At 46.6% G+C, this 14,195-nt stretch overlaps 1 protein-coding gene and 2 long non-coding RNA genes across 4 annotated transcripts; 1 reads left to right on the top strand and 2 right to left on the bottom strand.

Annotated features, from left to right (window-relative positions):
- Positions 1 to 1,681: 1,681 nt before the first annotated feature.
- Positions 1,682 to 4,290, bottom strand: LOC123086244 (uncharacterized). 2 transcript variants are annotated; one of them, XR_006440746.1, is made up of 5 exons: positions 3,774 to 4,290; positions 3,504 to 3,680; positions 3,175 to 3,277; positions 2,429 to 2,873; positions 1,682 to 2,350 (listed from the first exon to the last, which is right to left on the bottom strand). It is a non-coding gene; the product is annotated as an uncharacterized lncRNA (long non-coding RNA). The 2 variants fall into 2 exon arrangements; XR_006440747.1 differs by having other exon boundaries at positions 3,819 to 4,290.
- Positions 4,291 to 6,683: 2,393 nt separating this feature from the next.
- On the top strand, positions 6,684 to 8,281 carry LOC123086243 (uncharacterized). The gene is made up of 2 exons (XR_006440744.1): positions 6,684 to 7,317; positions 7,701 to 8,281. It is a non-coding gene; the product is annotated as an uncharacterized lncRNA (long non-coding RNA).
- Positions 8,282 to 10,487: 2,206 nt separating this feature from the next.
- Positions 10,488 to 13,515, bottom strand: LOC123086242 (probable beta-D-xylosidase 2). The gene is made up of 4 exons (XM_044507962.1): positions 12,959 to 13,515; positions 11,895 to 12,852; positions 11,442 to 11,786; positions 10,488 to 11,347 (listed from the first exon to the last, which is right to left on the bottom strand). Exons 1-4 carry the CDS (start codon positions 13,460 to 13,462, stop codon positions 10,713 to 10,715), a joined length of 2,442 nt encoding a protein of 813 aa, XP_044363897.1. The 5' UTR covers positions 13,463 to 13,515; the 3' UTR covers positions 10,488 to 10,712.
- Between the last annotated feature and the right edge of the window lie 680 nt (positions 13,516 to 14,195).

Raw genomic sequence — 14,195 nt, 5'->3', positions numbered from 1 at the left:
GTGGAGCAGGGTGCTACCGCGCCGCGCTGACCTCTGGAGAAGCCGAGTCTAAGGGGCGCCGGCGCCGGCGCGCGAGCGGCAGAGATAGCCGCTACTTCGATGGATGAATGCAGGGAGCGGCCGGACTTTGCTTCATCGCTGGGCAGATTCGATGAAGCGCAATTGATTAGATACTTCTTACTCTGGATTTCTTAATCACAAGACAACCAAAATTGACATCTGATGATTACTATCCTGTACGGATGGATGGATGCTTCGAGGCGCTGCCGGAGCATGTCCCTGCGCAGCCAACCGTGCAGATGAATGGATGCATGCTTCGAGACGTTGCCAATGCATGTTGCCGCCGCCGCCATTGCCGTTACTCATTGGCGTCGCGGCACCGCGCCGGAAGAAGAGGCGTTGTGGCCGAGCGTCTCCGCGGCCGAGCGACGGTTTCTTCTTTTCGCGTCGTCAATTGCTCGGGGCAGATTCTACGTGCTGATAAGTGCTGATAACGTGTTTCGAGTAGAGAACGAGAGACAATTGACAAGGATGTAAAGTGAGTCTTTATTGATAATAGGATTACACATATATATAGCCCCCGAAGGGTGCGTCCGAAGAGACATGAGACAATCGCTTCAATTAGAAAAAGCAGGGATTAATAGGATTAATTAAATCCTAACAGAGGTGATAAAATCTTCCCACGTCAACAGGAATTTTTTTTGAAAAATATTTCAAGGGTGTTTTTTGAAAAATCTGGCCACATGCCCGTTGTCTCTGGTCGAGTGGCTGACAGCAGGCCCCATGCGCCTAGTCAGCACCTACTCCGTACATAAATGAGATAAGCTTGCACGTTAATGCCAAGTTTTTGCACCACTTCAATATACACCATAACTTCTAGCATCAAAGTGTCCGTTTACGCCAAGTTATAGCACCACGAGTGTAATTGACTCATTTCGTTCCCCACTAAAACCCAAATCGATTCGCCCCACCTTTCTTATTTGTTTCTTCATGCTTGCTTTGACAAGTGCTAATTCAATTCAATTTTCCCGCAAAAAAAAGTGCTAATTCAATTCAAACACGTAAATACTACTCCAACAATCTTTCAAAAAAAATCTTTCTAAATGACAGACATAATTTTTCCTCTAACAACCTTTCAGAAAAATCAGATATTTCTCAATGACAAATCGCTAATGCCACGCACTAGCCATTTATTATGTCCTTACTATTGAATCACAATCATAACTTCCCTAATTCATCAAAAATCACATATCTTTTCTTATCTTTGTAAATTACAACAAAAGTCTTCCGCCTCGCCACTTACCAAACTAGATGATACCCCCGCGCGTTGCTGCATGAACTCTTAGTCATATACACATTGTAATACATAAATGGAATAACTTTGTTTACAGGGTAGATATATGATCCTAAAATTAAAACATTGCAGTTGACACAATAACTGGAATAGGTAATCTCACATGGCTTGCATAAGATGAGCACAAAGATCCAAATCCATGTAGTTGAAGACAACAATCACATGTAAGCAACTAATAAAAAATGATATAAGATATTCTTTTGACATACTTAGTTAGTGATGATTTTTTCATCTAATAAAGCCGCCAAAGCAATGGATAATGGAGCTCACAGGAGAATATTCATGAAAAGGACCCATTAATTTATGCAAAATGGTAGGAACATGATATAATATTATGCGTTCCATTAGATATTTTACCAGAAATTTGGTAAGAGTGATCACACATAAGCTAAAATTTGGTAAGTGATCACACATAAGCTAACTTTATTACATACTTCCAGGCACATTAACCTCTGTGAAATGCATTTGATAACCATCCATGATAAATGAGCACATCAATATTATGCAAACTGATTGTTGCTAATATTTTCTCTTAGCAGAAAGTGCCAAGGGCCTAGACTGTATGAAGTTGTAGTATTTGGATTTTTGGCACCTCCTTCATGTGGCTTTGAGAAATTGCCACTTTGCATATTGACTCCATAAAATGGCCACTTAGATCGTTGACACCTTGATTACTATGCCATTAGCACCTCTTTTATTCATTTTTTTTCTTCTCACATAAGTAGGCTCGTGAAAGGACTAAATTGTCCCTGTGGGCTGTGGCTATCTAATTGTATCCTAGCTCAACTGAGTTGATCACCCAGCCTTCCCGGTCGCCGCTGCCACTCGCCCGGTCCATGCTAGTCCCGCCTGCCTGCTGGATGGGATCATCGCAGAGGGAAGCAGGTAACACAGACATCGCTAGTCTCTTAAGACGCCATCACGAATGTCCACTCATAAGATGTCTTGTGCTGTTTGTTGCCCTGTGACATATGATGTCATGGACACGGTCCCATGCTTTGCACGCAACAAAGAATAACACATTGTCAGAGAGATTATTATGAAAAGCAAAGTGTGGGATCTGCACTTACTTACCATCTGAAAAGCAATTTGAAATCCATGCTGTGCTCCTAGAATTTTGCATCTCGTGCAAGCATCAGAGATCAAAATTAAATGTTGAACGATGCGGAAGGCCACAAGTGAAGATAGTCATGAAAGCAAGTGTAAATTATTACGGAGAATCGATTGGCTAGGATAGGCTTGTCTTCATATATCCTGTGGAATATTTCAAAATGCTGGAAGTACCCTCTGAAGCCATTTTTAGATCGAAGAGCTTCCTCATACATTAAGAGATACATATACAATCATGCAGATGCATAACAACAGTTTAGTACTAAGCTTGTACCTCTGTAGCGCTGCCCTGGTTGCAATAAACGAAAATTTTCTTTTAATAAAACGGTCATCTGAAGTTCAGTGAACATCATAGTGCTCTCAGTTTTCCTTCACTCTGTGATTCTTCCATTTGTCGTCTCCACTCCAGCTGATACAAAAACGAATTCCAGATTAACCCATAAGAAAAACCTAGTCCATGATGAAAAATAGATGAAAAGAAAGTCAAGTAAAGTGGCACATTAGTGTTAGACCAGCTTGCTTACTCAAGACATAACGGATTGAAGTAATCAGCGGTGTCTTAATTAGGAAATCATCCAAGAAAATCATAGAGGAGAAGAACCTTTTGCTCTACTTGAATATATGGTTCATGATAACTGAATTTTTAGTTCCAAGCTAACTGAAATTGCGACTTCAGATCTCACATAAGAAACAGACTGAACCAAGAGTACCTGTGCGTTCACATCTAACAGGAGTAATTTGCAAATACTATGCAGATTCAGGAGAGGATGCCTAACAGGAGTTTCCACAGCAATCCGGCGGGTGGCGCGATGGCTGCAAACACGAGCAAGCAGGAGGCACGCGGTCAGCGATGACGATCTAGCGCAGTAGCTCAACCTGTCGACTGGTGGCACACATTGTACTGCTACGATCTAGCGCAGTAGCTCAACCTGGCGACTGGAGGCACACATTGTACTGCTCTGACCACTTCAGGGATAGTTCTTTTCAAACTAAAAATGATATAATCAACATGGTGTCAAATAAAAAAACATGAATGCACCTTTAATATGTTATCCATGTATTGTTGAGATGGCAATATAAACTCAAACTTTGTCAGTACAGTGTCGAAACATGACTGGTATGACACCAAATCCACTCATTCTATCTTTGATAGTACAGCCAACGAAACTTGCCACGTGAAAAGTCCCCAGCCAACTTCAGCACAAAGAGAATAGATCTGCAACAATAGTGTATGAATCAGTAATCTATACAACACATGTGCTATTGAAAATCAATAATGTAAGAGGACCGCCGGACTACTGTACATTACCTGGCCAGCATGGCACGATTTCAGAGTAAAGGAGCAGACACCGACCTGATGTTGGAGGCGATGGGGGCGGCGCCGCTCCACTGTTTAAAGGCGAAATTTAGTGCCGGTAGGGGAAGTCGCCGAGAGGCGGCGGCAGCGTCAATTCTGGGGTGGTAGGACGGTGGTGCAGGTCGTCCTTGAGGAGGTGGAGTCGTCGAGGTGGCCGGGGTTGGGCGCGTCGAGGATGCAGGTTAGTGGGGCGGTGGTGGAGGTCGTCGCCTCGGCGACGGATCTGGCCGGTGCGCCTGGATCCGCGGAGCTCAATCCTTGTCGACCGGAGGTGGTGCGATCCTGCAACGGATCTGCTGTGGGTTGCCGGTCACCGCCCGGTGGTGATTGAGTGCTGATTGACGACGTCGCGCCGCCCTGGCTGCTGCCATGATACAGGGAAGGGATGCGAAGAGATGGAGCGATGGGCTTCTGTCGAGCTTCTTTTTATCGGTTTGTACACTGACAGACGGACGGACCCTTCGGTTACCCAAGTCCAAAGAGGCCTCTTCGGTTTCTAGAGAGTCCACTCACACTTTTTTTTAAAGAATCGGGTGAGCTGCATGACCAAAATAATTAGGCTGGTTGTAATGGGGAGTATCATATACTAGTATCATGCATATAATACTAGTGTATAATACTACATCTCTAATGCATAGTATCATATATTAGTATCATGTAGTGTTTTATTTATTGCCATGCATGACACAAAGTAGTATAACATTTATTATGATATTCCATCTTCTCTTTTTTCATTTAATGTTATGACATTTCATCAAAATTGTCTTAGTTGGCATGCATGATACTAGCTATGATACTACCATTATGACTAACCTTAAAGTGGTGTTTGGTTCTCTAGTCCTAGGACTTTTTCTAGTCCTTAGAATTTTTTAAAAAAGACTCTTAAAGAGGTGCTTCTAAAGACTTTTAGCAAAAAGTCGTAAAAAAGTCCCTTCCTGTTTGGTTTGCTAGGGACTTTTAGGGACTTTTTTTTAGTCCCAACACAAAAAAGTCCCTGAAACCAAACATCCCCTAAGAGTAGGTGATGATGTGGCAAGGCTGCTAAGGTGGATAGACTGCATGTTAAGAAAAATAAAATAGTGGGAATGAACTATTTAGGTATTATAGATTACAACAGAAATCAAAATCCCCAACTTCTAAGTTTGTGCAGCGGTGATCCTTGGATTAAGATAAAAACCACCTCCCCTTTTCATTCTCATCTTACAATCCCCGCAAACAAAACCAACGAAGAAACAACACTGAAAGAAAAAAAATCTGCAATGGCAAATCTAACCTACACACATACAACCCGTGAGGGAAAAGGAAAATGAAACATGCACGATCGGCTTGCCCGCTCGCCTTCCTCTTCTCTCTTCTCTGCCAATCCCATTGCTACAGTCCTCTCGTCCTCTCCAATGCGGCAAGAGCTCAAAATGGACCTATCGACGTGAGATTGAGCCACACGAAATAGGCCGGATCGATGTCGCTACGTACGAGAGCCTCCAGACTTCGGGGGTTCCCGCTTGCGCAGGAGCTTCAGGGTGAAGCTGTCAACATGAGCACTAGAGGAGATCGATCGACCGATGGACGAATGGGGCTGCTGGGCCTCTTGATCAGCTTGCCGTTCTCTGCCCTTGCATTTGAAAAGTCACTCTGACGCCCCCCGCAGTTGTCCTTCCCTTACACCTTGCATTGGTGACCACAGGAAGGCGTCTCTTCCTCTCTCTCCCATCTATGGTGATGGCAAGGAGAGAGTCCAAAATCGTCACCCAAAACCCTAAACATCGTGATCGTGTGCGACATCTCTACTGCTTCACCTAACTCTCCCTCGAGTCGGTTCTCTCACGACCATGGAGCAACACGTGTGCATGTTGGCTCGCACCATGCCCTAGATGACGACACCGAGGACAATTGGGTGTGCAACGACGTGGAGTGGCGCCCTCCCATCACCATGACACCGAGGTTTGAGATCATAATTAGAACATGAAGAATTGTTTGTGTAAGACTTGGATACGCTATTAAGACGAACTAATTCATTTAGTCTTTTGCTTCAGTATAACCAAGCACTTGTTGTTTTTCATGTCCTGCTTGATCCCCCGTTGCTCTAAAAATTGGCGGCCGCTGCTACTGCATATTTACAACACTTGCTATTGCAATATTCTATCAAATCTTTTTTTTGAAGTAAGTTTTACAAATTGGACAACTGTGAGAGCTACGTTTTTGGGTCAAAAAGTGAGGGGCCACGGCTGCTGCCCTATTACAGGGCTGCTATTGAGATGTTCTAACACCTTAAACATGATTTGTGGAAAATAGTTTGGCGAAATCTCCGTATTCAAACAAACCATACAAGTGGACACCTCAAGATTTGATACTTTGGTCTAAATTATCTGTAGCTGCCAAACTCAGTAACCCAAGGTGTAATTTGCTTTTTTTGCTTTTTATTTGCAAAGGATTAAATCTACAAAAGTTCATCAAAGGTACAAAGCATCTCTAATGGAGCGAAACATCGAGTGGCAAGATTATACAGATCCACTACAGACATGTAACAATTTCTGAATTTGTAATGTTTTCCCAATTAGGCTATTCAATTTAGAAAAATATAAACTATTTATCCCACAAATAATAGCTATGTTAAGTTTTGGCTCCTCTACCACACAACTTGACCCCTGATTAAACTGACTACCCAACACAAATTAATAGGTTTCGGAATCGATAAGAGCCGAATGTCAGGTTTTATGGATTTCAGCCCGAACGTGCTCTAAACCACCGCCACCGGATCATTTTCACGCATCTTGGAGCAGACGGAGTTAGCCACGTCAGCTCACGATTACGTTCGCGAAATAAGCGAGCCGTCTCGAACGCCTCTGTCTCTTCTCACTCAGTCTTCCGTCACAACGCCCTTATCCTCTTCCTTCCCACCCACTCGTCCCCATTTCTCGCCCCCATTTCTCTCTCTCTCTCTCTCTCTCTCTCTCTCTCAGTTACCGGTGGCGAGTCCTCCCTCTCTCTTCCCTGGCGGTTCTCCGGCGTTGTTGCCGACTGCGATTCTCAGCGGTGCACGGGCGGAGGCAGAGGCTCGGAGCCGGAGGCTCGCACGCGTCACACGGCAGTCGGATCTCGATGCCGCGACCTTGTCGATGACGGCGAGAAGAGGAACCCATGCACGCCGTGGTGGTACCGTGATTCGGTGGGACGGAGCTGCCGGAGGCGAGGCACGGAGGTGCTCGTGCGGGCCGTTTGCATCCACCCCCTCGACATGTGGTGGTGGTCTGGTGGACGGTGGATAGGTCTCGCCGACGGCATCCCGATGCGCGGCCGTGTCGACGGTGGTGGTTAGAGCGGCTGCGCGCTTGGTGAAGCCGTAGTGTTTTTGGGCCGGAGTTGATGCTCGGGTGTGCCGGCGCCCCATCTGGTGCTGGAGGGAGATGCTCGTACGCGCCAGCAAGAGCCCGCCATAGGTGTGGATCCTACACCTTCCGTCGCATCCCCACGTCTCCTCCGCCTACAGCCTACTCCGGTGAGCACCCCCTCTCTTGTTTTTCCAAGTAGCTTGTTGATACAGTGAGTAAGGATATGGGTGTGGCATCGATATTAGTCTTCATTTCCTTGTGCAAATACCTTATTCACAACTAAACAGCATGTTCCGCCATGTGTATCCCTCATTTTCCATACCAGTTTTCCATGTGCAGCTGCAAAAATCATGACAACTTTCTGAAAATGGTTTATTACCGGTACATGGCAAATTCTGAGAACAGTAGCAAGACCAATCATGCTCTACTTTTAGGTTCTTATCCATGGCAATGTTGCCATGATTTTTTTTATTTTATTACATGTGCATGTCACTTTAAGATAAGCTTGTCATAAAACATGTCAATGTTGCCATGATTTTTTATTTTACAGTAACACGGCGAAGGAGCTCGTGTGGGTGGATGCTCCGGCGGCGTGCCCGGAGACAACGGGTGGAGGAGCTCGTGTGTGCCTGCCCTGACGGAGAGGAGCGGAAGATGCTCCTGGAGTGGGAGCACAACGCTCGTGCTCTGGCGGCTCCGGCGACGTACAAGCAGCTGCATGAGCGCAGAGAGGAGCTTATCTTTTGTTATATATGTTTCATGCCTCCTCGAGCTCGACCACCCGCGGCTACGCACTGCTAAGGCATTGGATCCCTTCCGGCAGGTAGCATATTGCTCATCCCATTCGCTTCAATCTTGTCAGTTCACTTGCAAATTGCCATGTCATGACGCAGTAGAGGCACAGCAGAATCTTTTGTTAAAATAGTCTCAGTGTAAATTGTTGTTAATTCTATGAGTAAATGCATGTCATCTAACAATTAGTCATGGCAACTTCACATTTTTGTGTGTAGTAGTGTCTGTAATAGCTTTAGAGATGATAAACATAGTCTTCCCTTCTTACCACCCTAATTTACAATCTGTAAATTGCGATGGCAATATATTCTTCTTTTTGCCATGGTGGGCACTTTCACACATTTTTTGGTCATGTTATGTAGTGATGATTTTGTTGCTGAGAAGACAATTTTCACCCAAGTTCACAATCAGTCATGGCAATTTAGCTCATATTTTTTGCCATGAGCATGGCAAATTTTTCTTCTTCTTTCGCAATATGGAAATTTTTTCTTTTCTATACAACGATGGCAAGTCTAGTCCATACATCACGGCAAATTTAATGCATGGACCCTGGCAATATAGTCTTTTTTTGCCATGGGCACTTTCACACATTATGTACCTTGGCATGTTATATACTATATAGTGAAGATTTTGTTGCTGTGATGGCAATTTTTCACTCAAGTTCACTATCTCCAAAATTGCCATGGAAATTTTAGCTTGTTTATTTTTCTGCCATGAGCATGGAATTTTTCTTCTTCTTCTTCTTTTTGCAACATGCCAAAAATGTAGTTGATATTTGCAAAGTTCATGGTAATTTTCATCTCTGTCCTTGTTCATAAAGAGTAGCAATTTTATACTGTATAAGCCTCTATACGACAAAATTCATGTGATTTTCCGTGGCACCTTTTTATCTAAAAACATTTGCCATGGCAACATAAGATTTTCAGAAACATGGCAAAGTTTATATATACTAAAAAACATGGCAAATTAATATGTTCAAAAACATGGCAAACTTCTCTTAATTAAGTTGTTTAAAACATGGTAAACATGACAAAGTGCCTTAATTAAGATGTTAAAAAACATGGCAAACTTGCCATGGCAACTTAGGATGTTCAAAAACACGACAACTTAAGATTGTTCAAAAACATGGCAAACTTGCCATGGCAACTAAAATTGTTTTTTTGTAGATGTGATTTTTGCCATGGCAACTAAAAGCATTTTTTGCCATGGCAACTAGAAGCATTTTTTGCCATGGTTCGTTGTGTCTTTTGCCATGTCCATCCAAAGAATGGTTTGCCATGACAATTACAAATTAGTTTGAGAACACGACAAGTTTTGATCTTTCAAATTTGTTTTGCCCATGGCAAAAGTTTTTGATCCTTTGTAATTTGTTTTGCGATGGTGATTACATGTATGATATCACTACAACTTCAGATGTTTTCTCCATTTTTGAAATTTTTCAATGCGTCTACAGAAACATTTTTTCGCCATATTTTTTTGTGTGCATATGTTGCCATGATGGCAACTTTTTTCATAGTGTAAACTTTGTAGTGATGGCTACTTAAAATGTTTTTAAAAATGTTTCCATGAACATGACACTTTTATTAAAAAAGGTAGGGTCATGTCATATCTTAATTCGAAGAATGTTGCAATTTTTAACTTTTCTTGCCATGGCAATTTCTACTCTTATTTTCCATGGCACCTTCACACTTATTTTTGCCATGGCAAAATTTAGATTTATTGTCATGGCAACACTATCTATACTGCCATGGCAAAATTTTCTTTTACATATAAGTCAAATTATTTATTTTAGTCTATCATGGCAAATTAAACTTACTTTCTATTGCCATGGCAAATTATTTATTTTACCTTTTATTGCAATGGCATTTTTACATTTTCTTTTATACTGTTTTATTGCAAAATTGTTGGTCACAGCAAAAAGCCCATATTTTCTTTTTCGTAGCACAGCAAAAAAGTGGGCTTTTATTTGTCACAGAAATAAAAAATCCAGGCTTTTCTCATTTGTTTTCTTATACTGGGTTTTCTTTTCTGTTTTTCAGAGAAAAAAAAAACCAACGATGAGGTGGCGTTCGGGCTGGGGTGGTCCTCCCACCGAACGAAATTGTTCGTGGAGTCATCCCTCCTACCGAACGAGGGAGTTCGGTCTGGGAGGTCCCCAGGCCGAACGCACGCGCGTTATCGGCGTCCATAGGTTTTGACCCATAACTTGGTAATGATTTTGTAAATGTGGAAAGTGGCAACCCAAAGAGCACAAAATAGAGGAACATGATACTAACTTTGATAGAAAAATAGAGTGCAAACAGGGAGCCGTTTCCTCACCGGAGTTCACCAAGTGGAACCGTTGCCTAAACTATCGCCCTTACTTTACTTTCTGGAGCAGTTCCAGCGAGCGAGCGTGGGGTCTGAGAATTGTGTAAGCACAAAATAGCTGAGGAACTAAAAGTAGACTTTTTCTGATCTATCATCTCCATGTTCATAGGAACTTCAGTTTAATAAGCACGGATCTCACTGAAGAAAAGTGTCTAGATAAGAAACGCGGAGTCAATGATTTTTTGCCATATATATAGCAACGCAAAATTTGCTGTATTAATCCATCATTTGATTCAACCACCTTATAACTGAGAAATCTACAGGAACAGGACGTTCCCTTTGACACTGAAGGTAGTACAAACTATTCAGCAGGATGCTGAATACCACTAAACTCCGAGGAAAAAATAAAAGAATGAAAAAACCGTCCTAAAAGGCCGCAAAAGAACCGAGGAAAACTAATCTAAGTAGAGAAGCTGATCTTGACGGGGAAAGACACCGACGACGGCGACGACGTGTCACCGTTCTCAAGGAGGACGGTGCTGACGCCTGACGGCACGACGGTGTACGCCGTCTTCTCCACGATGCCAAACGCCTCGCACACCTTGAGCGAGAACCCAACGGTCGCTGCGCGGCCCGCCTTCACAAACACCCTCTGGAACGCCACCACCTGCTTGATGGGCGCGCCGGCCACCTCTGGCGGCGGCACAGTGTACACCAGCACCGTGTGGCTGCCGTCCACGTCACCGCAATTGACGACGCTGACGTTGAAGTCCACGGTCTCTTTGCAGGCGTGGCTCGCGACGTCGATGGCCGGGCAGGACGGGGCAGTGTCCACGGCGCCGGCCTTGTAGCTGAGCTGCTTGCAGTGCCCGCCGGCGGCGAGGGTGACTGCGGTGCCGTTGCCAGCGCTGCTCTCGTATCGGAACTTGGTGTAGCTCAGGCCGTGGGCGAACCGATAAAGCACATACGGCCCGTCGTAAAACTTGTATGTCCGCCCCGGGTATCCGTGGTCCGGCCGCGGCCGTAGCTCCATGGACGTCATAGGAATCTGGTGGATGTACTTGTTCTTGAACCATGTCAGTGGCAGCCGTCCTCCTGCTCGATCATGCAATTACATTTCCAGCGATGTGTCAGAAAATCAGAATCCATTTACTTTGATCGGAATAATAAACTTTGCATCTTTATTTACCTGGACTGTATCTTCCGAAGATGACATCAGCAATGGCGATGCCACCTTCCCCACCAGGGTAACCGGCCCAGAGGATGGCGCCGATCTTGGGGTTGCCCTGCGCGAAGGAGATGTCGATGCCGCCGCCGGACAGGATCACGAGGACGATCGGGTTAGACGATACCGCCGCGATGTGGAGGATCTCCTCCGTCTGGTTCTTGGGCAGGAGGAGATCCTCCCTGTCGTTGCCCTCCCTCTCGATGTGCATGTTTATGCCACCAAAGTAGATGGTCAAGTTTGCGTGATGCCAGATCTTCACGTCCTTGCTTATGCCTTCTCGCGGCGTCACGTACCGGCAAGGCGGCCCTGCATTTACAAATTTCATCCAAGAGAATGTGTAACATGTGAGTACGTGATGTGTCGTGGCATGTGAGGTGTACGTAGTACAACAGCAGCTAGAGAAGAGCTGATCACCTGTGTAGTCTCCGTCCATGATCTTTTCAGGCGCCTCGGCATGTGGGCCGCGGACGGCGATGGCGCCGAACTTCTTGGGGTCAAGGGGCAGCAGGCCGCCGTGGTTCTTGAGGAGCACCATGCCCTGTCTGGCCCCGTCGAGGGCGAGGCTCCTGTGGTCGTGGCTGCAGATGTCCTTCTCGTTGAGGGACTCGTACCTGGGCATGCCGTCGAAGTAGCCGAGCCTCATGAGCGTCATGTAGAGGTTGGTGAGCGCGTTGTCGACGTCGGACTCGCGTGTCTTGCCCTTCTGGACGGCCTCCAGGCCGTAGGTGGTGAGGAAGTCCATGACGGGCTTGCCGTCCTGCACGATCCAGCTCTCGCCGCAGTCGAGGTCGAGCCCGGCCTTGAGCACGGCGGCGGTGGACTCGACCGCGGTGTAGCCCAGCCATGTGGCGTTGTCGGTCATGACGCGCACGGCGTCGCAGTCGGAGACGATGTAGCCGTGGAGGCCCCAGTCGCGGCGGATGGTGCCGGAGAGGAGGCGCGCGTCGGCGCAGGCCGGGATGCCGTTGACGCGGTTGTAGGAGCACATGACGCTGCTGACGTCGCCATGGCGGACGCACATCTCGAACGGGCGCTGGAAGGTCTCCACCATGTCGCGCTCCTCGACGCGGGCGTCGAACTTGAAGCGCGTGTGGCCGTACCAGTCGTCCACGTCGTAGGCGGCGTAATGCTTGCAGCACGCGGAGGTCTTGAGCGGCCGGGACATGGGGTCGGAGGCCACCTCGTGGCCCGGGATGTCCTGCATGCCGCGCACGAAGTTGACGGCGTAGCGGCCGACGACGTAGGGGTCCTCGCCGGGCGTCTCCAGCGCGCGGCCCCACCTCGGGTCGCGCACCACGTTGATGTTGGGGCTCCAGTACGTCAGCCCTCCCTTGCCCAGGTTGTACATCGCTCGGGCCTCCGTCGAGATCGCCTGCCAAGACAAATTGCATGCCACCAGATCTGTTGTTACACGCACCATGAAAACGGAAAGAGCAGACGTGGCACCGACGACATGCATGACACCGTAACGTGCGTACCTGGCCGATGGACTTCCAGAGGGACTCGTTGAAGGAGGCGGCGCTGTTGATGACGTTAGCGAAGACAGTGCCGTTGAAGACGGCGGCGCGGCCGGAGTGGAGGCGCGGTTTCTTGGGGTCGTCGAACTTGGTGGTGGGGCCGGTGCTGGAAAGCCCGTGTAGCGCCTCCGACCACCACTTGTACGGGGGAAGGCCGACGCGGGGCGCGCCGTCAGCCCAGTCGCCGAGGTTGGACACCTTCTCCTCCACCGTCATCCAGCCGATGAGGTCGCGCACACGGTCGCCGTACGGAAGCGACGCGTTGCAGTACCGGTACTTGGACATGTCCAGCCCGGCCGCCATGAACCGGGACGCGTCGCACACCTTGGTGTACACGGCCTTGCCGCCGGTAGCGCCGCCGTCCGCCTGGGAGGGGGCGGCTCGAGAAGAGGCATGCGGGATGCTCGCTGTGGTGGCTAGGAGGAGGAGGGAAAGAATGGATACGTGCATGGCGGACGACGCCATTGTACTATGTTGGCTCGCTACGTACGTGTTGCTGATGATGATGGTGGGATGTGGAGCGTGTATATATAAGCTCGAGATCGAGATCGAGTGGAGGGAACTAACAGATTATCGAAATTTGAAACCTACTTCTGCATGCACGGCCGGAAATGATGCATGGATAGATAGATAACCCATCGGGTTGTTTGTTTGTTTGTTGTTCGTTATACAGAGTGCAAACTGGTTTTTGTTGTTGGATATTTTCACTCACGTCACGGTCACGCGTGGACTGTAAGTGCGGGTGCTGATGAAAGTGGACGTACCGTGGTGGATAGTACTCCCTCTGTAAATTAATATAAGAGCATTTATATCACTACTTTAGTATTCTAAACGCTCTTATATTAATTTACGGAAGGAGTATTTTTTTAAGAACGTCCGTAATAATTAAGCAACAAAGATTACACATAGTTGACGTAAAAAAAGATTACACGGAGTTTCCTTTTTTCTTCCGAAAATTCCACAGAGTTTCTGGGATACAATCCGAGTTAAAAGCAGAAAGGCCACTAGTGTTCATACATGATTTAGCTAAAATATGAGCCATTACATTGTACCGCCAAGAAACATGCACATTTGATATGAAACTCGAGGATGCACATTTGATACCAGCCACCACAAACCCCACGCACGAGTAATCACGGGCTGAAGAATTGAGGTGTTGCACCAGGGAAAGGCAATCCGACGCAAAGATGACTGAGTT

This window comes from Triticum aestivum, chromosome 4A, assembly GCF_018294505.1.
Source record: "Triticum aestivum cultivar Chinese Spring chromosome 4A, IWGSC CS RefSeq v2.1, whole genome shotgun sequence".
NCBI lineage: Eukaryota > Viridiplantae > Streptophyta > Magnoliopsida > Poales > Poaceae > Triticum > Triticum aestivum.
Note: the sequence above shows the minus strand (reverse complement) of the source record. Positions and strands in the feature narration are given on the sequence as shown.

Bases quoted from the DNA above. Each gene is read 5' to 3' on its own strand.
- LOC123086242 (XM_044507962.1), bottom strand. From the start codon at position 13,462: ATGGCGTCGTCCGCCATGCACGTATCCATTCTTTCCCTCCTCCTCCTA. The intron at 12,853-12,958 runs GTACGCACGTTA...TTGTCTTGGCAG, and splicing joins TCTGGAAGTCCATCGGCCAG to GCGATCTCGACGGAGGCCCG. The intron at 11,348-11,441 runs GTAAATAAAGAT...ATGATCGAGCAG, and splicing joins CTTCGGAAGATACAGTCCAG to GAGGACGGCTGCCACTGACA.